Below are 27,963 nucleotides of genomic sequence, written 5' to 3' on the forward strand. Positions count from 1 at the left end.
TTGTTGGTGATGACATGGACATATTTGTTGTTACTGGAAGGCGAGGGTAGAGCGTGGTAAGGAGGATCAGGTTTGAGCGATTGAATTCGAAATTTTGAAGAAAAAAAACGAGGCTTTGTTTTCCTAGGTTTCAACGATAAAATAACTGAGGTGGGGTGAAGAGCGGTTATGTCGGTGAATATGGACGAACTCAGGCATCAAGTGATGATCAACCAGTTTGTTTTGACTGCTGGTTGTGCTGCTGATCAAGCGAAGCAGCTTCTTCAAGCGGCTCACTGGCAATTCGAGGTATGCGATGTGTGTTTATATCTTGGTTTCATAGCGATGCGGCTAACTAGCCACTTTAGCGAGCTAACAAAGGCAAAGAAGGAGAAGTTCTCCGAAATTAGTGAATGGCGATTTTTTTTTTACAACCATGTAAGTAAACCCAGTCATACGACTATGCTTTTACGATGGATAATCCGGAAGACCTGGGCTAACATTAGGAAATGCGGTGTTTGCCAATCGAATTGGCTGTTCACACCAGTTAACTAGATGGGAAATTGATGCTGCTAACGTTATTGTTTTGATATCTATATTTGTTACGTTGGTTATTTTATGTTAGGTTTTTCATTTTCAATATTCATATTCAATATACATTTGCATTATCTAACTAGCCATCGTTGCAGTTGATAGTAGTGTGATCTGATTTCTTTCAATGCCATATGAACATAATCCATCTCGAATGTCTAATTTAGCGAGATACAGTAATAATGTAACCCGGCTTTTGATAACTAACTAACTGGCCATCCAGAGAGCGAAGAAAATACGAAGAAAGTACCTGGTTGAGGTTTTTGAATCCATAAGGTTAACTTTGTTTACATTCTTGACCTGACACCACCAAACACGCAGAGGCTCTTCCTGTCCAGACCCCATTGTTGTAGTAAGTAAAAGGTGTCTCAAACGTTGCCTTTGTTTTTTGAATATTACCGCTGCTCTGAAAATGTGTAGGCTATTTAGTGTAATAGCATGTATGTTACACAGCTAGCACACACAGCAATTCATACCTCATTCCCAACTGGTATGACTTATGGCCAGTCAATACACACTTCCAATTTTGGAACAAGCTGCTACTAGTTATTACTTTCCATATTTGGCTGCGTAAGAGTAGTGCACCAATAAACACACTCACAACACACATTTAAAGAACATTGTGTTTATGATTGCTTGTTGAACAAGGTTAGGGAAAGGTGACACAGCGGGCCTCCTGGATTGACCCTACTCTTGTCCAGGAGTATTCATAGGGGATATCTATCTTTAGGCAGATTACGGTGCCTTATCCTTCCAGTTGTTCATATCCAGTACTCCTAGTCCATGCACACCGTATGAACAGGCGTTTCTTCTAAGCTGACACACAGCGTGACCCTTTTCAATCATGGTTTCAGCCAGAGCAGCAAGGTGGAATTGTAATTTGAATGACATAACATACCTTTTTAGTGAATACATAATTCACTACATGATATGAAAGAAAAATCCAGTTCATGTTGAAGCACACCCTAGAGTAATGTATAATGAAAAGTATGCAAGACCACTGGTTTGAAATATTAAACAAGGCCCTAAGTATGGACAACAGAGAGATGCTGAGAAGATCTGAGGCTTCAGGCCTCTGCTTTCAGATGGTTTCCCAAACACACCTCCACTCTGTCTAATGGCCAAGCTTTTGTTAGTGCTTACGCGCAGGCAGAAGTGTCAAGGCCAGGTGGTTTGAAGGGGCTGAGGAGGCTGCTCATCTCCTCCCAAGCTTCTGAGAGCAGAGTCAGCCTGTAGCTTGATTGGAGCAGATGCATTGCAGAGACAACTTAACCTCCTCTGTGCAACCTGTCCGGCTCAAGGTCAAAGGGCTAGTTGCCGATGGCTGGGCTGAGCTCTCCCAGATGCTGTTGGCTAAGGAGTGGAAGGTCAAAACATTAGGAACACCTGCTCTTTCCATGACATAGACTGACCAGGTAAAAGCTATGATTCCTTATTAATGTTACTTGTTAAATCCACTTCAATCAGTGTAGATGAAGTGGAGGATACAGGTTAAAGAAGGATTTTTAAGCCTTGAGACAATTGGTGCAAGTGTGCCATTCAGAGGGTGAATGGGCCAGACAAAATATTTAAGTGCCTTTTGAATGGGGTATGGTAGTAGGTGCCAGGCGCACCAGTTTGAGTGTGTCACAAACTGCAATGCTGCTGGGTTTTTCATCCTCAACAGTTTTCCGTGTGTATCAAGAATGGTCCACCACCCAAAGGACATCCAGCTAACTTGACACAACTGTAGGAAGCATTGGAGTCAACATGGACCAGCATCCCTGTGGAATGCTTTCGACACCTTGTAGAGTCCATGTCCCAATGAATTGAGGCTATTCTGAGGGAAAAGGGGGTGCAACTCAATATTAGAAAGATGTTCTTAATGTTTAGTGCTCTCTGTGTATATATATTGTATATACTGTATGTGTATATGTAGAGTCTCTCTATATAAAATATTTATGTATAATACAATCTCAAAATGTTAGCCTTTATTGGTTAATTGATTGTCTTTGTGGCTAGTCATCTTTTTATGATGTCAGTATAATGTCCCTCTCACTGGGCTGCTCCTGGCTGCAGAGCAGGCTGTGTCGTCATGTCTACTCATGGCTCCTGGCTACAGAGCAGGCTGTGTCGTCGTGTCTACTCCTGGCTGCAGAGCAGGCTGTGTCGTCATGTCTACTCATGGCTCCTGGCTGCAAGCAGGCTGTGTCGTCAGGTCTACTCATGGCTCCTGGCTACAGAGCAGGCTGTGTCGTCGTGTCTACTCCTGGCTGCAGAGCAGGCTGTGTCGTCGTGTCTACTCATGGCTCCTGGCTACAGAGCAGACTGTGTCGTCATGTCTACTCATGGCTCCTGGCTACAGAGCAGACTGTGTCGTCATGTCTACTCATGGCTCCTGGCTACAGAGCAGACTGTGTCGTCATGTCTACTCATGGCTCCTGGCTACAGAGCAGACTGTGTCGTCATGTCTACTCATGGCTCCTGGCTGCAGGGCAGGCTGTGTCCATGGGCATGTTGGGTACTCTCACTCCCTCGGGGCACAGCCCCCACTCAGCCTCATTATCCCTGTTACTACACCATTATTAATGCACTTTTTTCTTCTGCGCTCTTCTGTATCACCCTAAGTATTATTTTTGTGTTCACCTATATTTATCCTATTTCAGGCTGTTTTTTAAAATATGTTTTTGTTATTGTTTGCTGTGCCCTCATTTAGACACCTGTTCAATTATTATGCTTTTATATAGGCCTGGTGCTGGGCTTCATTGCAGTGTTCCGTCAGTCATGTTACATAAGCAACACTGTCATGACTCTTCTCTGCTCCATTGCTAGGTTCTCTGCTCCATTGCTAGGTTTTCTGCTCCATTGCTAGGTTTTCTGCTCCGTCAGGTAATGGATGCTCTCACTTAAAGCCCATGAGTAGTACTGAAACCTTTATGCCGATGCTTTTAGATATGGTGTTGCACTGTGTGTTTGTAACCTACATTATTTGTGTGTGAAACGGAACCGTTGTTGATTGTCTTGGATGTACACAGAAACACACTTAACATAAATAGACAAAGAACAGTGTGATCCCAGCAGCCTGGTAGACAATGGCAGTGCAGCACATTCATGTTGATATGTGTGTCACGTTGAGCAGCAGACATTCCTGCACTACTGCCGCTGTTGTCAAACAACCACAGAGCATGGTTTGTGGGGGAGGGGTCGACTTCAGCCGTGAGGGGAAACCACACATTCATTGAAGTGTTCGCAAGGAGAGATTCTAGTGAAAGGAAATGGAGGCTAGGCAAGGGACTAAGGTTTAGCTTGACATGCTGTCATTTTAGTAGTAGGCTGCATGCAATTATTTTAATCCAGTTACTAAGTCACATTCATATGAGGCGATTTGTATACGAAGGAATGACACAGCATTTGTCAATTTTCCACCTCTTAAAAAGAACATGAATCATGGGCCAGTCAGACTACGTGAATCATAAAACCGGTATCTTGCAATAAAATCTGATAAACTACTAAGGATATGTTTTGGTATGAGTGTATTTTTGTTTCCGGCCTAAGGTGTCCTTACCAGGCTGGCCTTTGTGTTCACAACAGAGTGAAACAATAGAAGTAGCCTATGGATTTCCTTGTTTGTGTTCAAGGGCAGCAACTGAAAGTTGGACTGCTTGTTTACATTGTGTTTCCTCATAGCCCGTCAGAAGAAGGCTGTCACAAACAAGGTTTTATTGTGGCCTATGTGAATTGTCCCTGAGAAAATAGCACATACCCTATTCACGGTAGTTTACATAGCCTACACTGTTTACATGTCACTGAGTTGTAAACACTAGTTTTAGGTAAAGGAACAGTACTAGACTACTAGCGATTTTCTTTTCCATGCTAATTATAATTTTAAACAAGCCTGTGTAGTGTGTACATTCTCACTGAGCCATTAGCCTGTCTGCCACTGCCTCTCTCCGCGTGGTTTACAAACCCTGTTTTAGACAGTGGAGGATAATAGTTTTAACCCCAGAGTCATGTGATCTACTTGTACCAACTGACCCATAGGCCGATGTTAGCAGAGGGGGATGGTGAGCGGATTGGAAGGTGAAATGTGTTACTACTGTTTTGTGGTCTGCAAACTAAAGATGGGCATGAGTACTGGAACGGATGTCAAAACTCAATATTTAACCAGAGATTATAGTTTTTTTATACTGTAGAACTATTTGGTCCAATTTTTTTTGTTGACTCGTGTTACGCAAATGCACAAATCTAACAAACAAAAAAGAAACCAAGCCAAGCATTACAAAGTTCTGCTCCCTAAATTCCCTTTACCCTCCTTGTCTCACTCTTGTCTCACTCCCTCTAGACACGCGTGATGAGTGCACACACAAGCTCCCGTTAGGCCTACAGAAATAAACGCCTATAAAAACAGATCTAACTGATGGGATACACAAGCTACATTCCTTGCCAAATGACATCAGTCAACCAGTCCATTTTGAATTTGTGATAAAACTGAAGTAGTGAAATATGTGTTCCAACAATGCGCTGCAATTTTGTAATAATCGCGTCATTTTCCGCTTTAATATGGTACATTGCGGTTGTCACTAGTTACCACAAAGTCAAAATTGACTGTACTGAACAATTCATGAAAACAAAAAAATTGCTTTTTGGTCTTAAGGTTATGCATAAGGTTCGGTTTAAAATCTGATTTTAAGAAGAGACGTTGTAGAAACAGGCATAGTTTATTTTTTATTTAACTAGGCAAGTCAGTTAAGAACAAATTCTTATTTACAATGACGGCCTTACCCGGACGACGTTGTGCCAATTGTGCGCTGCCCAATGGGACTCCCAATCACGGCCGGTTGTGATACAGCCTGGAATCGAACCAAGGTCTGTAGTGACGCCTCTAGCACTGAGATGCAGTGCCTTAATTAAACCTCTGCCCCACTCGAAAGCCTGACCTTGTGGCTGTGGTAACTAGTGACGACCCCACTTTGAACTGCTAGTGCCATTTTAGGATTGGTTAGCCTTGGCTAAATATACCCACCCCTCCATAAACATATTTCAGATTCTACTCTGAAATATGCTACAGCATTAGTTTGAGAAAGACCGAGCGTATTTTCACCAGCATCATTAAGCCTAGGCCTACCAAACAGATGTCATGGTCATAATTCATCCCATTGCAGTGTTCAAAGTGGAATTGTTATTCCATTTAGAAAATTCCAAAGAACAGGCAGAATAAAGTAGACAACAGTCTATATCAAAAGAAAAATACATATTTTGGTTTGTATCTCTTTTAAATGATCAGATGTGCATCACTTCACACTATTCGGTTCTATTTGATTCTGTTATGTTACATTTGAGTCATTTAGCAGATGCTCTTATCCAGAGCAATTAGGCTTAAGTGTCTTGCTCTTGGGTACATCGACAGATTTATTTTCTCACCAAGTCAGCTCGGGATTCAAACCAGCAACCTTTCGGTTACTGGCCCAACGCTCTTAACTGCTACTATAAAATAGATGTGTCTTGACTGATAAGGGCTCGGGAAATAAAAGTATTTTCTGCTAAATTAACAAAACAAGGCTATGCCATTGCACAGCTATAGGCTTCTACAAGAAAGTGCCAAACTGTGGAGGTTACTACCTTTTTGAAGATTGAGTTCCGATATACAATACAACCACTTGATATTACAGGTTCAGTAAATGTATCTTAAATAGCACTTGGTTTTTAATTGATTGAATATACACTGAGTGTACAAAACATTATGAACACCAGCTCTGACCAGATGAATCCAGGTGAACGCTATGATCCCTAGATGATATCACCTGTTAAATCCACTTCAATCAGTGTAGATGAAGGGGAGGAGGCATGTTAAATACGTTTTATTTTAAGCCCGGAGACAATTGAGACGGTTTGTGTCAAGAACTGAAACACTGGTGGGTTTTTACATGTTCAACAGTTTTCTGTGTATCAAGAATGGTCCACCACCCAAAGGACATCCAGCCAACTGGACACAACTGTGGGAAGCATTGGAAACATGGGCCATCTTCCCTGTGGAACACTTTCCGCACCTTGTAGAGTCCATGCCCCGACGAATTGAGGCTGTTCTGAGGGCAAAGGGGGTTGGGGGGGGGGGTCATTCGCAACTCAATATTAGAAAAGTATTCTTAATTTTTTTGTGCACTCAGTGTATATATGAGGCAATTTAGCAATTAGGATTTGTTATCTTCACTGGTTCTGATAAATTACGCTTTGTTGCGCACTGTTGGCATAGCTAACTGCACACATTTTTTCCAGTGTGGGCCTTGTGTTCTAAAAGTATTTTTTTCCCGAATATTCAGAAAAAAATAATGCGAGTACTTGAACACTCAAAGGTCAAATCCCACCTTACCCCAAATGGCAGTTCAAGTGCTCACAATGTTCTCACAGACAATTTCCTCTCTTCCCCTCGTTCTGTCTCTCTCTCTCCCTCCACAGACAGCCTTAAGCTCCTTTTTCCAGGAGGCCAACATCCCTAGTCACCACCACCAGATGGTAAGTGCATTTTGTTCCCCTTAAAAAATAAAAAAGGGCTTAAGGCATGTTTTACATTCTGTCAGTGTGGTCAGGGAGCTAATTTACGGCATGGCTGCAGCGTCAGTGATCAGGCCAGTCTGCACCCCTTTTCTTCAATCAGACAGACAGAGGGACAGATTCACCAACAGGACAGGACTAGAGCCATGGGCATAGTAGTACAGCTGTGTCTGGCAGAGTGACATCACTGGAGTTATCGCTCCTGAGTAGTAAAGTCTACATCCTGCTGTACTACTCCACGGTGCTTATTGGTTTTCAACACTGCCTTTTAGGGTAAACTTACTTAAGATATACTGCCACATGGACCGGCACCATGCTTTTTAGTGCAACATACGTTTCATATCATGAATTCTTAAACCTTACACAATATTTTGAAACCTTTTCCTTCAACATGTATTGCATGAAAATATGCATTGTTATGCCAACTCCGGTTGTCAGGTACAGCCAAGTAGCTTAGTCCCAATAGCTAATTTAACCGCAATGATAGCAATGGCACAAGGCTGGCCCCTGTCCTTGGCTCAAGCCAATTTACGCAATGCTATTCCCTAACGGCTATAGTGATCATGTGGTCCGTGCATGAAACCATTTCTGCTTCAACTGACCAGTAAAAGCCCTGGAGCGGCGAGCTGGAAATGTAATGTTTACCACATGGAGGCTGTGCTGTGAGCATGCAGTGTTGACGTGCATACTGAACCCAGCCATCCCCTTATCATCTGTCTGTTGCTGCTCTGCTGCTACAACACTTTTGGTTTTCTCTCTTCTTTCCCTTCCTTTTGGGTGGGAGGAGCATGTTCAAGCTTTAGCGAGAGGAAGTGTGTGAGTGGCGGGGGCCAGGGTTTGTTATTATTTTCGGTGCAGCCATTACATCATACCGCTGGAGGGTGTTTGTGAGTGTGTGTGTGTGTATGTGTACAAGTGTGTTTGTGTGTGAGGCGGGCATGTGCATGCTGTGAGGAGGAGTGATATAAGAGAGCTATCTGCTACAGAGGAGGAGGAAGTGCTGTTAAAGGATAGAGAGAGTGTGGAGAGGCAATCATCAGCAGCTGCAAGCCATCTCCATGTATTGTGGGTGTTAGTCCCCCACCCCCCTCTCTCTCTCTCTAGGTTGCCCTGCACTCTCCTTGGGGCCTGGGGGAGCCACAGGGGAAACAGTGGGTGTGGGGAAGATAGAGCTCCGTGTAGCAACAATAATGTACATAACACTGCCCTCAATCAAACACTATTGACTATACAGGGAGAACAAAGATATGTATATGTAAAGGACTCTTATAGCCTTAAACCTACACCGAAGGGTCACATTTCCACAACCAATTGACATCCAGGGTTGCATTGCTTGTTGTAAACATGGGGCTGGGTTTTTATTTATTTAATTAGGCCTAGTACTTGACCTGAGAAAACAAGTCATAATAAGTAAGTCCTAGAGAGGATGACATTCCTATATCAATTTAATTACATTGTTTCTTTTCATTACTCTGTACATAATGTAATTAATGGAAAGTGGGTAGTGCACTGTGGTGGTGGTAGTAGAGGTGGTGGTTGTGGTGGTGGTACTAGTGGTGGTAGTCGTAGTAGTTGTGGTGGTAGTCGTAGTAGTTGTGGTGGTAGTTGTAGTAGTTGTGGTGGTAGTCGTAGTAGTTGTGGTGGTAGTCGTAGTAGTTGTGGTGGTAGTCGTAGTAGTTGTGGTGGTAGTTGTAGTAGTTGTGGTGGTAGTTGTAGTAGTTGTGGTGGTAGTCGTAGTAGTTGTGGTGGTAGTCGTAGTAGTTGTGGTGGTAGTCGTAGTAGTTGTGGTGGTAGTTGTAGTAGTTGTGGTGGTAGTTGTAGTAGTTGTGGTGGTAGTCGTAGTAGTTGTGGTGGTAGTCGTAGTAGTTGTGGTGGTAGTTGTAGTAGTTGTGGTGGTAGTCATAGTAGTTGTGGTGGTAGTCGTAGTAGTTGTGGTGGTAGTCGTAGTAGTTGTGGTGGTAGTCGTAGTAGTTGTGGTGGTAGTCGTAGTAGTTGTGGTGGTAGTCGTAGTAGTTGTGGTGGTAGTTGTAGTAGTTGTGGTGGTAGTTGTGGTGGTAGTTGTAGTAGTTGTGGTGGTAGTTGTAGTAGTTGTGGTGGTAGTTGTAGTAGTGGTTGTGGTAGCACATGGTAGCACATGGCATTTGTCATATCACCTGTTTCCCCTCTGGTGTGTGAGCCCATGAGGGATGTAACTGTTTGTTTCTGTGGGGCAGTACAAGCTCTACCCTGCCCCTTCTGATGACAAAACAAGACTATAAATATTGTAGGAGAAGTTCTGGTTTAAGCCCATAGCCTGGCCAAATATAATGATTTACTCCTTTACTAGGACCTTCCTGTAAACTAATTAAACTGCTACCACAACTATTACCACCACTACTATTATCACGACTACTACAATCACTACTATTATCCCTACTACTACTACTATTATCACTACCACTACTATTATCCATACTACTACTACTACTACTATTATCACTACTACTACTCATTATCTACTACTACTATCCCTACTACTACTACTATCCCTACTACTACTACTATTATTATCACTACCACTACTATTATCCCTACTACTACTACTACTACTACTACTACTATTGTCACTACCACTACTATTACCATCACTACCACTACTATTATCCCTACTACTACTACTATTATCACTCCTGCTACTATTATCCCTACTACTACTACTACTACTACAACAATCACTACTATTATCCCTACAACCACTACTATTATCAATACCACTACTATTATCACTACCACTACTATTATCACTACCACTACTATTACCATCACTACTATTGTCCCCACTACTACTACTACAACTACTATTATCACTATCACTACTACCGCTACTATTGCCATCACTACTATTATCCCTACTATTACCATCACTACTATTGTCCCTACTACTACTACTACTACTATTATCACTACCACTACTATTACCATCACTACTATTGTCCCTACTACTACTACTACTACTACTATTATCACTACCACTACTATTATCCATACTACAACTACTATTATCACTATCACTACTACCGCTACTATTGCCATCACTACTATTATCCCTACTACAACTACTATTATCACTACCACTATCACCATCACCACTATTATCCCTACTATTACCACCACTACTATTATCCCTACTACAACTACTATTATCACCACCACTACTATTATCACTAGTACCACTACTATTACCATCACTACAATTATCCCTACTACAACTACTACTATCACTACCACTATTACCATCACTACTATTATCCCTACTATTACCACCACTACTATTATCCCTACTACAACTACTATTATCACTACCACTATTACCATCACTACTATTATCACTACCACTACTATTATCCCTACTACTACTATTATACCTACTACTACTATCACTACCACTATCACCATCACCACTATTATCCCTACTATTACCACCACTACTATTATCCCTACTACTACTACTATTATCACCACCACTACTATTATCACTATCCACTACTATTACCATCACTACTATTATCCCTACTACTACTACTACTATTATCACTACCACTACTATTACCATCACTACTATTATCCCTACTACTACTACCACTACTACTATTATCCTACTACAACTACTATTATCACTACCACTATTACCATCACTACTATTACCACTATTACCATCACTACTATTATCCCTACTACTACTATTATACCTACTACTACTATCACTACCACTATCACCATCACCACTATTATCCCTACTATTACCACCACTACTATTATCCCTACTACAACTACTATTATCACCACCACTACTATTATCACTAGTACCACTACTATTACCATCACTACAATTATCCCTACTACAACTACTATTATCATTACCACTGTTACCATCACCACTATTATCCCTACTATTACCACCACTACTATTATCCCTACTACAACTACTATTATCATTACCACTGTTACCATCACCACTATTATCCCTACTATTACCACCACTACTATTATCCCTACTACAACTACTACTATCACTATCACTATTACCATCACCACTATTATCCCTACTACAACTACTATTATCATTACCACTGTTACCATCACCACTATTATCCCTACTATTACCACCACTACTATTATCCCTACTACAACTACTACTATCACTACCACTATTACCATCACTACTATTATCACTACTATTATCCCTACTATCATCACTACTATTATCATTATTATCCACTGTTATCACATCACCACTATTATCCCTACTATTACCACCACTACTATTATCATTACCACTGTTACCATCACCACTATTATCCCTACTATTACCATCACCACTATTATCCCTACTATTACCACCACTACTATTATCCCTACTACAACTACTACTATCACTACCACTATTACCATCACTACTATTATCCCTACTATTACCACCACTACTATTATCCCTACTACAACTACTATTATCACTACCACTATTACCATCACTACTATTATCACTACCACTACTATTATCCCTACTACTACTATTATACCTACTACTACTATTATCACTACTACCACTACTATTACCATCACTGCTATTATCCCTACTACAACTATTATCACTACCACTATTATCCCTACTACTACTACTACTACTATTAACATCACCACTATTATCACTACTATTACCACCACTACTATTATCAGTACCACTACTATTATCACCACCACTACTACTAATTTCACTATCACTACTTTTATCCCTACAACCACTATTACTAGTATCACTACTAGTATCACTACCACTACTACTATTATCACTACCACTACTACTATTATCACTATCACTACCACTACTACTATTATCACTACCATTATTACTATTATTACTATTATCACTACTACTATTATCCCTACCACTGCTATTATTACTACTACAATTATCCCTACCACTACTATCATCCCTTTCCCTACTTCTATCATCCCTACCACTACTACTATCATCATCCCTACCACTACTACTATTATCCCTACTACTACTATTATCCCTACTACTACTATTATCCCCACTACTACTACTACTATTATCCCTACTACTACTATTATCCCTACTACTACTGTTATCCCTACTACTACTATTATCCCCACTACTACTTATCCCTACTACTACTATTATCCCCACTACTACTACTACTATTATCCCTACCACTATTATCCCTACTATTATCATCCCCCTACTACTATCATCCCTACCACTACTACTATTATCCCTACCCCTACTACTATTATCACTACTACTATCCCTACTACTACTATCCCTACCACTACTATTATTATCCCTACTACTACTATTATTATCACTACTACTACTACTATTATCACTACTACTATTATCCCTACCACTATTGTAAACATCAAGGATGATATCGCAACATTTGAAATTACGTGGTGTTCAAACCTCCTTGTGAATGTGTGTATGTGTTTTGTGCGGCAGATGGGGTCCAGTCCAGACCTGCCCTTCCTCTCAGCCAAACATGCTAGACAAGGCCCCAGCCCCACCCTCCCAGCACAGCACTGTAGCTAAACACTGCCCAGCATACGGTTGTCATTGTTATTGTTCTGTCTACCTACTCACTGCTTCACTAGGACCAAGCCTTATAGTAGCCTTACAGCTGGATCTGGACAGTCTAAGCAGCTGTATTGCTTCTGGGTCGACTTCATTGCTTTATAGCTAAATTTGATCACTTGACTAGATAACCCATATTTGAATATCTCTCCTTTACTATTAATTTCCATAACAAACAAGTTAAATAATTCACAGCTTAAAGATGAACTCAGTCACGTCTCTCCCATGAAAAACAGGAAACCCCCTGTATGGACCACCATCTTGGGTCCTGCAGGAGGGGCAGTTTCAGTGTGGTCAACCATCAGACCCAGACAGACAAACCATGCTTGTCCATCTCCTAACTGCAGTAGCTGCTGCTCACTCTGACAGACCTGTCACCTCACATCAACACTAAGACTGTGCCTAATTTCCTCACGATACTCAATACTATACTGTATGCTGCACTACACTCTGCTCCCTCCACTTGCAAAATGTCTAGTCTTAGCTAGCTATGACCGTGCCTGCCCCATGGTCTAATCTGGTTTGGTGACCTAATCAATTTACCTTTTCAACTTTAGACACCTCTTTCATACTATTAGATCGACATTTCGGGTGCTTGCGTGACCCTCATGTCAGCGGGGCCGTGGCTGTGTGTTAGAAATAAAACAGACCTGACCTTCTGCTGCAATGCTAAGAAGTCCTCCGTCCCTGTAATGGCTGCTAGCCTGCTACCTGATCCCTGTTGGTGGTGGGGGTGTTTCTATCCTGAGGCACCACGCTCAGTCTTACAAATTATAAAGCCATTCATGGCCTCAGTGGGGACATCTGACATTTTGTGCAACTGCACAGCATGTTAAGCTGCCATGTTAACCACAGTGAATGGATGTAGGTGGCTGCAGGGTTTAGAAACCTTGTCATCACAATGTTCAGCAGTTGTACTGCACACAATGCCCAAGTCTACAAGTGAACTGCCTCCCACAACAGTAACTAACTAGTCTAGGCTATTTGTTTCATGAACTCACCAATCATGCCTTCTATTGGTACATAGAGTTCACAGCAGGCAGCAGCAATGGAAGCACCCCATGGGGACCAAATCATTGGGACAGAATGTTAAAATGAAGTGTTTGCATTCAACTCAATGTAAGTCACTCATTTTAAACCCCACGTGTCTTCTGTTTTCCAGATGTGCACTCCAAGGAACACCCCAGCCACGCCACCTAACTTCCCCGACACCATCACCATGTTCTCCAAGCTGAGGGCGTCAGACTGCTCGGGGAGCTCCGGAGGCGGAGGTCCCACCCAGGTGTCCATGGCCTGCTCCCCCCCCTCCTCCACAGCTGGCTTCGGATCCTTCTGGGCCTCATCACCCCCCAACCACCAGCCCGTCTGGCTGCCCCCCTCCTCGCCCACAGGCCACCACATGCACCACCACCAGTACCAGCACCAGCACCACCACCACATGCACCAGACCCCCATGTGGCCCCCTGTGTCCCAGCCCGGCAGCGCCCAGCAGACCCCTGTTATATCGGTCCTGCAGGGCCAGAGATGAGACTCTACCCAGGTGTGGGAGGGAGGGAGGGGGCCGGGGAGGATAGTGTGGGGCTGTGCTGGGCGGGGCTATGTGCAGCCTAATGGATCTACTAGGGGGGTTGGGTGTCAGGATTAAAGGGTCTTGTTGGCCAAGGCGAAAAGACACGCTACTGTTGTTTTCTTTCCTTTCTTGCTGTTTTTCTAAAATGATGACGTCCTCCTTCTCTGGAGGACGTCTGTCTCTGCTCTCTCTCTTCGTCATAACTCATCAAAGCCTGGGAAGAACCGGGAGAGAACCACTAATAACAATATGAGGAAGCGGAATATAACGAAGGGGGTGGAGTCTCTAACCCCCCCCCCCCCAAGGACTCTGGGAAAGGCAGTTTTCTTTGTCAATGCAAGTCGAGCCCTGGACCCAGCAGAGCACTTAGGATAGGAGCCATGTGATCTGCTAAAGTGCTTGATCATTGGCTGTTTTTCAAAACTCTTCTCTCCCTTGGGGTTCAATAACGCTCCAGTGATGTGACCAGATTTCACAATAACCAGCAGACAAAATCAAAATGGGACTGCAACACAAATGATGATGGTTTTGTGTTCTCGGCTGATCTTATGGCCCAGAAAAAAAAATTTCAATATTGTTTGTGGTATGGGGATCTGTATTGTACAGATCATGGAGAAACACTGTAGCCATTTTGTCAAGTTTCATGTAGCCATGTATCCATTTTTAAAATGTCTATTTTGTAAGTACTATGTAGCTTAGTGAAACCTGACTCAGTGGCTCCACTGCATGCTGTTGTGTCTGAGAAGTGGGCTTTTCAGTATGTGTGGACTCGAAGCTTTGGTTTTAAACCTTCACATCAGAAGTGTTTTAAGGAGACATGTAAAGAAATGTTAATACTGTAATTCAGTTTGTGTTGAGACACAGCAAAGTATGCAATCATTTGATGGAAGCCTGAAGCCAGTTTAAAGGCTGATGCATTTTTATCATTGTATTTGGGAACATTTTCTACCTATGGATGTCAAAGGCACTGCATCTCAGTGCTAGAGGCGTCACTACAGACCCTGGTTTGATTCCAGGCTGTATCACAACCGGCCGTGATTGGGAGTCCCATAGGGTGGCGCACAATTGGCCCAGCATCGTTGGGGTTTGGCCAGGGTATGCCGTCACTGTAAATAAGAATTTGTTCTTAACTGACTTGCCTAGTCAACTTTCTTTTGACTGATAATGTAAACTGGTTTTCAGTGACAATTATGGAAACATCTTCTGAACTCCATTGTAAATAAAGGCTCAGCAGAAACAAAGTGCAAAAACGTTGAACTCCGTAACCTGGCTGGGGACGAGATTGAGATCTCAGTTATCTGTCAACACTGAACTTAATCTGGTTTGCAAATGTTTTGACTAACATAGATGGGTGTGAGCCATCAGTAGGCTACCTCTTCAGGTTTCTATGGGGAGTGGAGGCCCACTCAGTGATTTACTACACAACCTCTAGCAGAAGATCAACTGGTCCTACCTCTGGTTAAATGGGAGAGGCCGAATGTATTCCCTGCAGAAACAGTCGGTTTCAATGGGTCAGATTAGCAGAATCTCTCCCAGTGCTCAAAACGTGTGTAATTCCCTCCGTTAGAATAGTGGCTGATTGACTGATGATGAATTGAGTGTCTTGTCAACTATAGAATTATGAATTTAGTACGGGTTGCAAATATTTACTAAATGATTGTTCAGGCAATGTTTACATATGAGATTCAGTGTACTGATGAACAATGCTTCATAACCCAGAGTCTTACTTATAGGTGAGCTCTTCATACAACAGCCCATGTCAGAACATTTGCAAATCTATCAATGGTGACAGATGGAAAGGTAGCCATTTTCACCATCATTCTCATTATAATTATCACAATAAAGAGGGAATAGGGAGGTCTGAACAGGTTGCAGTTGTATACAGAGGGTACTTTATCTGAAATCATGTCACATTCATTCATGCCCTCACTAAAGGATGCTTTAATATTATGCCTGCCTGCCACGTCTTCACTCAGACAATCATATTCACACAATCCCTCTGGTTGAATACATGTCAAATCACATTTGTCAAGCTGTGACCTTTTGTGAGGATGATTTTATAATGTACAATATGGAGTCATGTAACATTGGACAGATGCCACCTGGCCAATGTGGACCCTTGTCAATGTCACCAGAAAGAAGGGACACTGCTCCACTGTGCTGCCATGTGGTCTGTTCTGGTTCTAAATCCATGGATCTTTTCAGATGGACATTAGAAGCTCAACGGTGGTTCCTCTTGGGGGGTTCATATTACCACCTCATTCATTAACTCATGTGTTCTATTAAGGGGAACGTTTGTTGTCAACTGCATGAGTATTGGTTGGTGATTTTCCAGTTCTGTGTTTTTAACAAGGTGGGAGTGGAGGGTGGTCCCATAATGAGTGTTTCCTGCTGTGTGGATTACTGGCTCCTCCTCCTCAGTATTGTTGTGGTAACTAACACACCCAGACAAAGTAGTGTTGGGGGATTATGGTTCCTGTGGTGATGTGACCCGGTCTCCATTCTCCTGCCACAGCTTTGGAATTCATCAATATATTTTAAAAGGCTCTCATGAATCTCGGTCAACAGTAGACCATTTGGTCCCCTGTGATATCTGTACAAACTGGGTGTTATGAAATGTTTGAACGTCACCCATACAAGATGTGCAGAATGCAGAAGTCAAACGCCAAGCAATTTGCAGTGCACTTGAGTAACACAAGAACTTCTCATGGACCCTCATTTACATCTCTCTAATCCAGCTTTTTATATAGATATTTCTCTCCTGTACGGTGTTTATTTCCCCTGTTGAAATGTGTATTTATATGTTTAATAAAATAAGGTATGATCTGCTAAGTGTTGGAGTTGTTCTGTGGTCTTGTTTTTGCTGAGAATAATTGTGCTTTTATGAAATATGGTTGCTAAGGCACATTTGAACACATCATAGCAGTAACTTTGCTTTTTGAGATATTTTCTGGAAGGGAACCCCTTCAGTAATGATATGACACTGCTTTTTACTATAGGAATCTATATATCCCTAGTAGTGTCTCTGTAGTACAAAGGAACAAGTAGGCCTATATAAGAGAGACAATAAACATACAGCGTGGCAGTTAATTGAGGAAGGATGTGGTTAGAACTGTGTATCCAGCCCAGTTAACGTGTGTCATAACAGCGTGGCTCACAAAATGTGCTTCACAGTCAAATTATATGCATGTGATGGTGGGGTTGTGTAGAACAGTATAGATATATTTACGTACCACAAGTCAAATTCATTGCAGACAGTCAATGAGTCAACATATGTTCACATAACAGTTATATGGACATCATATGACACATCACATATTCCATGAAGGCCCATTTATCTTTGAAAACAAGGATACATCTACCAATGGAAATCTTACATTCAGATTAACTGCCTGTCTTAAATACTCTCCTGAAATACCTTTCAGTAGCATCATTACTCCTGAATACGTCCAAATGCTATGAAAGGGATCACTTATACTCAGTTTATTAGGTACACCACCTCTTTCACGAGTCAGGAGGCCGTGGCTTGCTATATAAAGCATGCAGACAGGAATCCAGGAATTCAGTTAATGTTCGAATGAACATTAGAAGGGGAAAAACGAGTGACCTAAGCGACTGAATGCACAACTCATTGATCCTTGTCACGGATGGGCTATTGCATCAGCCGACCACACCAGGTTCTACTCCTATCAGCTTAAAACAAGCAGCTCCAGTTGTCACGCGATCACCAACACTGGACTATTGATGAGTGGAAAAACGTTGCCTGGTTCGACGAATCCCGGTTCCTTTTGTATCATGCTGATGACAGAGTGAAGATTTGGCGTAACCACATGAGTCCATGGCCCCATCCTGCCTGCTGTCAACGGTACAGGCTGGTGGCGGTGGTATAATGGTGTGGGGAACATGTTCCTGGCAAAGTTAGATCCCTTGATACCAATTGAGCAATGTTTCCATGCCCTGAAGAATTCTAGAGGCAAAGGGAGGTCCGACCCGGTACTAGATGTGTGTACCTAATAAACTGGCCACTGAGTGTGTAAGGCATGGATAGAGATAGATATACATCATATTTCTCATTGACACAAAATGTGTGGAAGCAAAGCCCCTTCTTCTAGGAAACTGTCTAGAGAATTGGGTCTGTGAGAGTGAAGACATTTCAAGCCCTTAATGATACCGCTCTATAAGACCCTATATGTCAAATTAATTGCTCCATGGTGGTATTGTTCTGCCTCCAAACAGTCTGGTATTTGAGGTCACCTGCCTGAAAGCTTTGCTATGAAGGTCATTGAAAATTAGGCATCATAAACCAAAATCGTAATGTAGCCACCTGTAAGGTATCTAACCTGTAAAGCTACACTTTGAAAATGTGACTCAGCTATTTTGTGACTCAGCTATTTTGTTGCATGGAAACAGTGTTCATAGGTCCCAGAATTGTGTTCTTCCATTACAATCCATAAATAACCTAACTGACTAATATCAGAATTGATTTTCACAACATCTGTATGCTCCGTTACAAAATGGAGACCAGGATACCCCCCTGGTGCTGCTGTAAACAGTTTATTAAAATAAGATGTGTGGGGCTCTCCATCGCCCCCTACAGGATGATGATGGGCTCTACCTCCGACTGGCTCAGGTCCATGTGAAGCTCCAGATCTTGCTGCAGCAGCTCGCTGGTGGTGTCAGCATGGGACGAGCTCTGGGGAAGGGTAGCCTGGGACAGGCAGCCTAAAGAAGACATGGGCCGGTCCCGCACAGAGCTGCCTGAGGCTGGGGGAGATAAAGGGAGGAAGGGGGAAAGGTCAGGGTTTAGGGTTCAGGTGTCTGCTACAACCAACCTTAACAGCTGCACAGCAGCAATCGCAAAGAAGAATGCTATTTCCATGTGAGTGTTATTTCAGTACCATTCCATAGTAATCACTATTCCAGTTAGTGAAATTGGTTTATATGTTGCAAATGGGTAATGACACTGATGTTGACCTACCTGAGCGGCTGCGCTGGGTCTTGGCACTCTGGGGTCGCACAGGGGTCACACAGCCCGGCTCTGTGCAGCCAGGCTTCTGGAACTGGGAGCACATGATCTTGTCTTTGCTCTTGCACATGCCTGCTGTCATTAAAAAAATAATGTCACATCGCGGCCTTGACATGGCTATGGGTGTGGTGGGGTCCTGTCATTCCCATATTGTACCTACACACCCATTCCAGACAAACACGTTCTTCCAAGTCTTGAGCAAAATACTCTTTCAACACTATTTTGACTCATTCAATGGCCTCATAAATTACTGGGAATCACAACACCAAATCCCAGGCATAAAACAGGACAGCACATCTCCCTCTTTCTTCCTTCATGGCTTGATTTATATGATCAGATGAAAAAGATATTAAGATAGAAATGATGGAATGCAAGCAGTGTTACCCCAGGTTATATTTACAGTCTCTTACAGACACCAGGCCTGATCTTCTATAACATAGTAACATTGGGTTCTTTCCAATGTGGAACACTATACCAACCAGAGCCCCTCCCCCAACCCCAGTGCAGCCCATTCTTATTGATAACTCACTTCCTTAAACCCTCGTAAAATACTCCCTCCCATAAACTAAGCTCCTCTCTCCTTCCCTAAATCTCCTCACCCTCGTCCTTCTCCAGACCCTCGTTCCTAATCCTTTATCATACACCACTTTAACACTGTACTGTATCCCTCCTCAAATTCTCATTCCCAACCAAACAGCCCACTTTCTTTCTTTCTCCCACCCCAACTTTTCAGTCTCCTCCCCATTCTCTCCTGACCCTTCACCTCCCACTTCCCCATGATGTCCCCCCCTCACTCTTCCTCCCCACTTTACTCTTTATCTCTGCATCCCTGCACTGCGAGCCCAACTCTGGACACATGGTCCAGGGAGCGAGAGAGAGGAAACAGGCTAAGGGCAGTTGGGGCCTGGACAGACGGCACGGTGTGATCATCATCTTAAGACACGTTGTGTAACTGGACCCAGGGGTGACATAAAAATACAAAATGGACCCGTGGGAATAGTTTTACTGCACTGCAGTTGCTTGAATTGAGTAACATGAATTAAGTAGTCTAGCTTTTGTTCACAATTGTCCAGATTCCATTTTCTTTTCAATACATGTAATTCTACTCTAAAAATACACAGTACTGCAGAGTAGAGTTGAATATAATCCTAGTCCAGAACCCTGTACCGTCTTTAGGAAAGATGGTGGGTAGTCTGGCATCCACCGTCTTGATCGATCTGGTTTTCAGGCGGCCCTTGTAGATATGTCCGTCCAATCCCAGGATGTCCACCACCTCCGGCTGACCAATAGGCACAAGGACAAGGTCAAATATTTGCATACCTAACAACTGTCAAATACACCTCAAATACACTCTGTACTCAACATGATAACTTGTATAAATGGCTCAACAAATGTGATTGACCAGGTGTATTCCTATGGGCTGGCAGTGGTCTAGTTGTCTGTCAGTACAGTAACCCACAGTAGGTGAGGTTGGTCTCACTCTCCTGAATGCGCAGTGGGGAGCTGGAGATGGGTGGTGTCTCCTCCTCAGCCTGGAGGAAGTGGCTGAAGTGCTGCAGGCGGGTGTAGCGGCGGTTGGGGTAGGTCACGGTGTGGCTGCCTCCACAGCTCCGGGACATGGCCAGGTAACTGTAGTCCACCATCTCAGGGATGCGCTCGCTAGGATGGACACAGGAGTGGAGGTTGAAGGTTGGAAGATGAACACTTCTAGAGGTTTTAAACAGACCTGACAGTACAGTATTTATCGTTTGTAGTTAAATTTGGTCACCCTGCCTCCCTGACACTTCTCTAAACCATAACAAAGCAATATGGACAACTTTTTGGTCCATCCCCTGTTTCAATACATGTGCTCCCGGCTTCCCTGCCTGACCCTGGCCTGACTCACTGCTTGGGCAGACTCTGGCTGGTCCTCTGCAGCGGGCCTTGGATGTGTGGATAGCGGGAGCTCCCGATCTCCCTCAGAGCCCCCTGGCTGTAGGTGCACTCTGGGCCAGATAGGTGGCTCTGCACTCTCTCTATCTGCCTACACATCATGGTGTGGATCCGCTGCACCTGCATCATGGCCCTTTTGGAGCTGGCCATCTCAAAGTGTCCGTGGTTGGTCCCTGGCCTCAGGCTGTAATGGAGGGAGAGCTGGCCATCTCAAAGTGGCCGTGGTTGGTCCCTGGCCTCAGGCAGTAATGGAGGGAGAGCTGGCCATCTCAAAGTGGCCGTGGTTGGTCCCTGGCCTCAGGCAGTAATGGAGGGAGAGCTGGCCATCTCAAAGTGGCCGTGGTTTGGTCCCTGGCCTCAGGCTGTAATGGAGGGAGAGCTGGCCATCTCAAAGTGTCCGTGGTTGGTCCCTGGCCTCAGGCTGAGATGGTCCATCTCAAAGTGTCCGTGGTTGGTCCTCAGGCCTCAGGCTGAATGGAGGGAGAGCTGGCCATCTCAAAGTGGCCGTGGTTTGGTCCCTGGCCTCAGGCTGTAATGGAGGGAGAGCTGGCCATCTCAAAGTGTCCGTGGTTGGTCCCTGGCCTCAGGCTGAGATGGAGGGAGAGCTGGCCATCTCAAAGTGTCCGTGGTTTGGTCCCTGGCCTCAGGCTGAGATGGAGGGAGAGCTGGCCATCTCAAAGTGTCCGTGGTTGGTCCCTGGCCTCAGGCTGAGATGGAGGGAGAGCTGGCCATCTCAAAGTGGCCGTGGTTGGTCCCTGGCCTCAGGCTGAGATGGAGGGAGAGCTGGCCATCTCAAAGTGGCCGTGGTTGGTCCCTGGCCTCAGGCTGAGATGGAGGGAGAGCTGGCCATCTCAAAGTGGCCGTGGTTGGTCCCTGGCCTCAGGCTGTAATGGAGGGAGAGCTGGCCATCTCAAAGTGGCCGTGGTTGGTCCCTGGCCTCAGGCTGTAATGGAGGGAGAGCTGGCCATCTCAAAGTGGCCGTGGTTGGTCCCTGGCCTCAGGCTGTAATGGAGGGAGAGCTGGCCATCTCAAAGTGGCCGTGGTTTGGTCCCTGGCCTCAGGCTGTAATGGAGGGAGAGCTGGCCATCTCAAAGTGTCCGTGGTTGGTCCCTGGCCTCAGGCTGAGATGGAGGGAGAGCTGGCCATCTCAAAGTGGCCGTGGTTGGTCCCTGGCCTCAGGCTGGCTGAGATGGAGGGAGCTGGCCATCTCAAAGTGGCCGTGGTTGGTCCCTGGCCTCAGGCTGTAATGGAGGGAGAGCTGGCCATCTCAAAGTGGCCGTGGTCCCTGGCCTCAGGCTGGGAGGGAGAGCTGGCCATCTCAAAGGTCCCTGGCCTCAGGCTGAGATGGAGGGAGAGCTGGCCATCTCAAAGTGGCCGTGGTTGGTCCCTGGCTGAGATGGAGGGAGAGCTGGCCATTTCAAAGTGGCCGTGGTTGGTCCCTGGCCTCAGACTGAGATGGAGGGAGAGCTAGCCAGACATTTGTAACTATGCAACACTTCTGACTGATCTAGTGTGTGTGTTAGGTCTTTGGGAGTAAGATAAAGTTGACCACACTGTATATTGGATATTGGGACACTGGCACCCCCTGCTGGTTAAAATGGGGCCAAGTAAGAGTTTCAGTTGTGATGTTTGACTGTCTGCTCTCACCTTCTGCAGTGCTGGCGAACCTGCTCAAGCTCATAGATGGTGTACGGTCGGTTGGACTTGTAGGAGGGTAGGCCAGGAGTGGAGGGCACGGTGACCAAGTGCCTGTTGTCCAGTGGAGGGAGAAAGAAGAAAGAGACGTAGGTGAATAAGCAGCACCACAATCCTATTATTTCAATTTCCACAATGTCTGTGTGTACTGTATAAAAATAGGACATTATTATCATATACTTACGGACCTGGGGTAAGCATATCGACTGGGTGGTCACAGGAGATGCAGTGGAACCTTGCCACTAGTTGTCTATGAAAGGGACGTAACAAAGAGAAATCAAAACCAAAGTTTATTGGTTGCATACACAGATTTGCAGGTGTTATAGCAGGTGCAGCAAGAATCCTTTTGTTTCTAGCTCCAACAGCACAGTAGAATGTCTAGCAAATACAATACAAATACACAAATAATCAAGAAACAAACAAAACAAACAAGAAATGACAGAACGAGTCCAATTAACAATCCAGAGTAGATATATCAGAGTGAGCATGTGTCAGAATCAAGAATATAAATACGTCTGTATAGACAGTATATCATTTGGAAGGAAAATAGTGTGTACAATAGTAGGTATATTAGGAACAGAATACAGTATATACTGTACATACACAGTGAGTAAACAACAGTATACAAACAGAACATAGACATATAGACAGAGATAAAATGAACGCTAAACACAGGAAGACAATGAACGCATGATCATGTAGATCTCCATAGAGGAACCTGGACTTATCCAGCCATCATCCCTCCTGGGCCTGGCTGTGACCAGTGACATGTGACTTACTTCCTGATGCCTGCAGCGTCGTCCTCCTTCGGGGCAGGCTGGGCCTGGCTGTGACCAGTGACATGTGACTTACTTCCTGATGCCTGCAGCGTCGTCCTCCTTCGGGGCAGGCTGGGCCTGGCTGTGACCAGTGACATGTGACTTACTTCCTGATGCCTGCAGCGTCGTCCTCCTTCGGGGCAGGCTGGGCCTGGCTGTGACCAGTGACATGTGACTTACTTCCTGATGTCTGCAGCGTCGTCCTTCTTCGGGGCAGGCTCGGCCTGGCTGTGACCAGTGACATGTGACTTACTTCCTGATGCATGCAGCGTCGTCCTCCTTCGGGGCAGGCTGGGCCTGCAGCTGCTTACGGATGCTCTTCCAGCGGTCCTCCAGCTGCTTCTTCACAGGATCCAGCTCAATCCGGTCCAGCTACACAGATAGACAACAGATGTGTACTACAGGGATCCCAAAGATATAAACTACCACCAGACACACCAGACAGACATTCCATGAGATTTTTTACAAACAATGGTATCTGTCACTATAAACACGTTCATAAAACACTTAAAAACATGTGACATACAGACTTGAGATATATGTATTGGTGATAGCATAGTAATAACACGTATGGGATGTATAATATAATATAATAATATATATATAATGTATATATATACATTATATAATAATATAATAATATAATATAATGTATCAATGGACATGTAGGCCTATTATATAAACATCCATTTAGCAGGGTAACTTCCTGCTCCGTCCCACCTTGCACTCCATCTCGGTGGAGATTTTGTCAATGATTTTGTGCCAGTCCTGCTCCTGGCCGGTGATCTTGCTGAGCAGCTCCTGGAACATGGTGTTGAGCTCCTCTGTCATGGAGTCAAACTGCATGCGGCTCACCTTGGTCTCCAGGGCACGCTTGTCTGCTTTCTACAGGAAGAGAGGAGATGCAGTCAGGGAAATGGCAGTACTAGTGTGGGCTTGTAGGGGTTAGGTGAAACCTATATGGACTTGTGAGGGTTAGGTGACACCTGTATGGACTTGTAAGGTTTAGGTGAAACCTGTATGGACTTGTAAGGGTTAGGTGACACCTGTATGGACTTGTAAGGTTTAGGTGACAGCTGTATGGACTTGTGAGGGTTAGGTGACACCTGTATGGACTTGTAAGGTTTAGGTGACACCTGTATGGACTTGTGAGGTTTAGGTGAAACCTGTATGGACTTGTAAGGGTTAGGTGAAACCTGTATGGACTTGTAAGGGTTAGGTGAAACCTGTATGGACTTGTAAGGTTTAGGTGAAACCTGTATAGACTTGTAAGGGTTAGGTGAAACCTGTATGGACTTGTAAGGGTTAGGTGAAACCTGTATTAACTTGTCAGGATTAGTTGAAACCAGGTATTAACTTGTAAGGATTAGGTGAAACCTGTATGGACTTGTAAGGATTAGGTGAAACCTGTATTAACTTGTAAGGATTAGGTGAAACCTATATTAACTTGTAAGGATTAGGTGAAACCTGTATTAACTTGTAAGGATTAGGTGAAACCTGTATTAACTTGTAAGGATTAGTTGAAACCTGTATTAACTTGTAAGGATTAGGTAAAGTCTGTATTAACTTGTAAGGATTAGTTGAAACCTGTGTTAACTTGTAGGGATAAATACATATGTGTATGAACTTGTGTATGGACACGTATGGGCTTGTGGTGACTTCTATGGCCTTGGTAGGGTTTCGCATGGGCTGGTACAGGTGAACTTGAGCATGTTGGGATTTGTAGATACCCCTATGGTCTTGAGTGGACTTGTGGAAGCTCGTCTAGACTAACATCAACATGTGAGAACTTATGAGAGTTCACCTGAGTTGAGTATAAGACACTGAGGGAAAGCTCAACTATGCCATGTTGTGGTGAGAGACTCACAAGCTCTTCCATATGGACTTGTACAGATGCTGTGACAGAAATACGTTATTCTGTGGTTTGGAACAGAAGTACAGCATGGAGCGTCTCCTATTTCCCTATGGGCCTCCCCCTGCTGCGGCCTTCCCTCCCAGACTCACGTCGATATGGACCTGTTTCTGGCTGTGCTCCTCAATCAGGTGGTTGGCTGTGCTCCTCAATCAGGTGGTTGGCTGTGCCGTGGAGCTTCTCACACTCAGCCTGCAGCTGCATGATGGCTCCCTGAACGTCATTCATCAGCTCCGAGCTCTGGCAGAAACAACACAGAGAGACAGGGTTCTATGTCTGTAATACACAGCCATGGCCCCACTGCCATGGAGAGCCTGGCACTGACACACTCCTTTCCCTTAACACACTGCTGCCCTGATAGAGCTTCCCTTACATATCATCTCTAAACGTATCCCTCCCTCAGGGTTCAACATAACAGACCCATTATTTCATTGAAACCCTTTGGTATTCTGTTTCATCCTCTATCCTCTATATTCTACAGTTGAAGGTTTTACACTCTGGTGTTATACCTGACAGTGTATTCAAATGTCTATATGCACTGGAATGAATGAATGAATGTCAGTCTGTCTAACTAACCTGATCCTGTAGCTGTCTGTCTTTCCTGGTGTTCTGCTCAGCCTTGCCTGATGTGTTCTCAGGCTTCAGCAGTAGCACCTCTTCCTCCACTGCGTTCCTGAACACAGAGTGGTGGAACAGGTGCACCAGGCCATGAGGAGCAGGCCACCACCTCTCTTCCAATGGAAAACTACCACATCTCAACTGGCTATAAAACTGCTGAGGGAAGAACGGCTCGTAATAATGTCCGGAACAGAGCAAATGGAATGGCATCATACACCTGGAAACCATGTGTTTGATGCATTTCATACCATTCCACTGATGCCGCTCCAAGCTATCCTTTGTTTAGGAGAGTCAGAGGAGTCCTCACTGTCTGACCCTTTGGCTGTTTCTGAGCCTCCCTCTGAGCCCTGAACTGTCTCTATGTTCAGAATCAGCTGCTCCAGTTCTCCCAGCTATGACAGGGACATGGGGTCATCAACAATGTGTGTGTTTGTGCTTGCATAGATCTTCCTCGCTCACCTTGGCTCTGTCACCCATCAGGCTGTCGACCAGAACTCTCAGATGATTCAGTTGATCCAACAGTTTGTCAGGCACATCCCTGTCACCTACACATTCAGGACAAAAATGGTCATCCCACACAAAAGACATCATTCAGTAAAAGAAAACATAGAATAGCCATACACTATCCAATCTCCACATTGTTTTCTTACCCAAGTCAGTGAGGAGCTCCCGGGGGTGCTGGAGCTGGGCCTGGTCAGCCTTGCCTGCTTCCAGCAGCTCTACTCTGGTCTCCAGGGTGTTGTGTCTCTCCCTGAGCCTGCTCACGTCCCTCAGGGCCTCCATTGTCTCTGGGTAACGCTCTGCCCCGCTGGCCACACGAGACAGGGGTTTGCTGCCCTCCATCAGAAATGGGACTGCTGGGGCAGCGCCCCCCCATGCTGGCTTGCAGTGACAGGAGTGAAGGCAGCAGCTCCGTCAGAGAGGGACTGCGGGGGCAGCGACCCCCCCATGCTGGCTGGCAGTGACAGTGACAGGAGTGAAGGCAGCAGCTCCATCAGAGAGGGACTGTGGGGGCAGCGACCCCTCCATGCTAGCTTGCAGTGACAGGAGTGAAGGCAGCAGCTCCATCAGAGAGGGAATGCTGGGGCAGCGACCCCCCCATGCTGGCTGGCAGTGACAGTGCCAGGTCTAAGGGCAGCAGCTCCATCAGAGAAGGACTGCTGGGGCAGCGACCCCCCCATGCTGGCTTGCAGTGACAGGAGTGAAGGCAGCAGCTCCATCAGAGAGGGACTGCTGGGGCAGCGACCCCCCCATGCTGGCTGGCAGTGACAGTGCCAGGTCTAAGGGCAGCAGCTCCATCAGAGAAGGACTGCTGGGGCAGCGACCCCCCCATGCTGGCTTGCAGTGACAGGAGTGAAGGCAGCAGCTCCATCAGAGCTCTATTCCTATGTCTTGTATATGATTACTTGATAAAGGAATCTCGCTCTTTCAAGCGAGACATAAGACATGCCTTTTGCAGATTCTGTTGCTCGCTAACCAAGGTGGTCTGCATGATGTCCCAGGTCACACACTGGATGAGCTCGTCTGGGTCTGGGTAACGCCCAACTCTGTCCTGCAGCTCTTTCTGTGATAGAGAGAAGACAAGAAAGAGAGGAAGTCATGATTAACCTATTTTTACTAGAGTTAGCTACTACAGTACTATACTATTGTTTGTCTCCT

General features: G+C 44.7%; 2 protein-coding genes across 8 annotated transcripts in view; one reads left to right on the forward strand and one right to left on the reverse strand.

Moving 5' to 3' along the window:
• Window positions 1-17,136, forward strand: LOC123999115 (UBA-like domain-containing protein 2). Its single transcript, XM_046304530.1, has 3 exons — window positions 1-288; window positions 7,003-7,059; window positions 13,896-17,136. Exons 1-3 carry the CDS (start codon window positions 169-171, stop codon window positions 14,259-14,261), a joined length of 543 nt encoding a protein of 180 aa, XP_046160486.1. The 5' UTR covers window positions 1-168; the 3' UTR covers window positions 14,262-17,136.
• The window catches only part of LOC123999116 (glutamine-rich protein 2-like), a 15,921-nt gene continuing 4,850 nt past the window's right edge, over window positions 16,893-27,963 (reverse strand). For 2 of the 7 annotated variants that reach the window (XM_046304538.1, XM_046304537.1), the window contains 4 exons: window positions 26,955-27,868; window positions 26,764-26,849; window positions 25,779-25,926; window positions 24,520-24,659 (listed from right to left, as the gene is read on the reverse strand). In XM_046304538.1, coding sequence (XP_046160494.1) covers window positions 25,810-25,926; window positions 26,764-26,849; window positions 26,955-27,147 — 396 coding nt within the window. In that variant the 5' untranslated portion in view covers window positions 27,148-27,868 and the 3' untranslated portion in view covers window positions 24,520-24,659; window positions 25,779-25,809. Of the gene's footprint in view, window positions 19,068-19,281; window positions 19,405-20,496; window positions 20,989-22,908; window positions 23,011-23,144; window positions 23,207-24,027; window positions 24,147-24,494; window positions 24,660-25,778; window positions 25,927-26,262; window positions 26,354-26,763; window positions 26,850-26,954; window positions 27,869-27,963 lie in introns of those variants that run through there. The other 5 variants (XM_046304533.1, XM_046304532.1, XM_046304531.1 and 2 more) reach the window with 5 other exon arrangements.

Source organism: Oncorhynchus gorbuscha, linkage group LG16, assembly GCF_021184085.1.
Source record: "Oncorhynchus gorbuscha isolate QuinsamMale2020 ecotype Even-year linkage group LG16, OgorEven_v1.0, whole genome shotgun sequence".
Lineage (NCBI taxonomy): Eukaryota > Metazoa > Chordata > Actinopteri > Salmoniformes > Salmonidae > Oncorhynchus > Oncorhynchus gorbuscha.

What these genes read in the sequence shown, in the direction of transcription:
- LOC123999115 (XM_046304530.1), top strand. Translation starts at nt 169, where the DNA reads ATGTCGGTGAATATGGACGAACTCAGGCATCAAGTGATGATCAACCAG. An exon ending in CGGCTCACTGGCAATTCGAG is followed by an intron (nt 289 to 7,002) that starts GTATGCGATGTG and finishes CTCCCTCCACAG; the next exon opens with ACAGCCTTAAGCTCCTTTTT. An exon ending in CTAGTCACCACCACCAGATG is followed by an intron (nt 7,060 to 13,895) that starts GTAAGTGCATTT and finishes TCTGTTTTCCAG; the next exon opens with ATGTGCACTCCAAGGAACAC.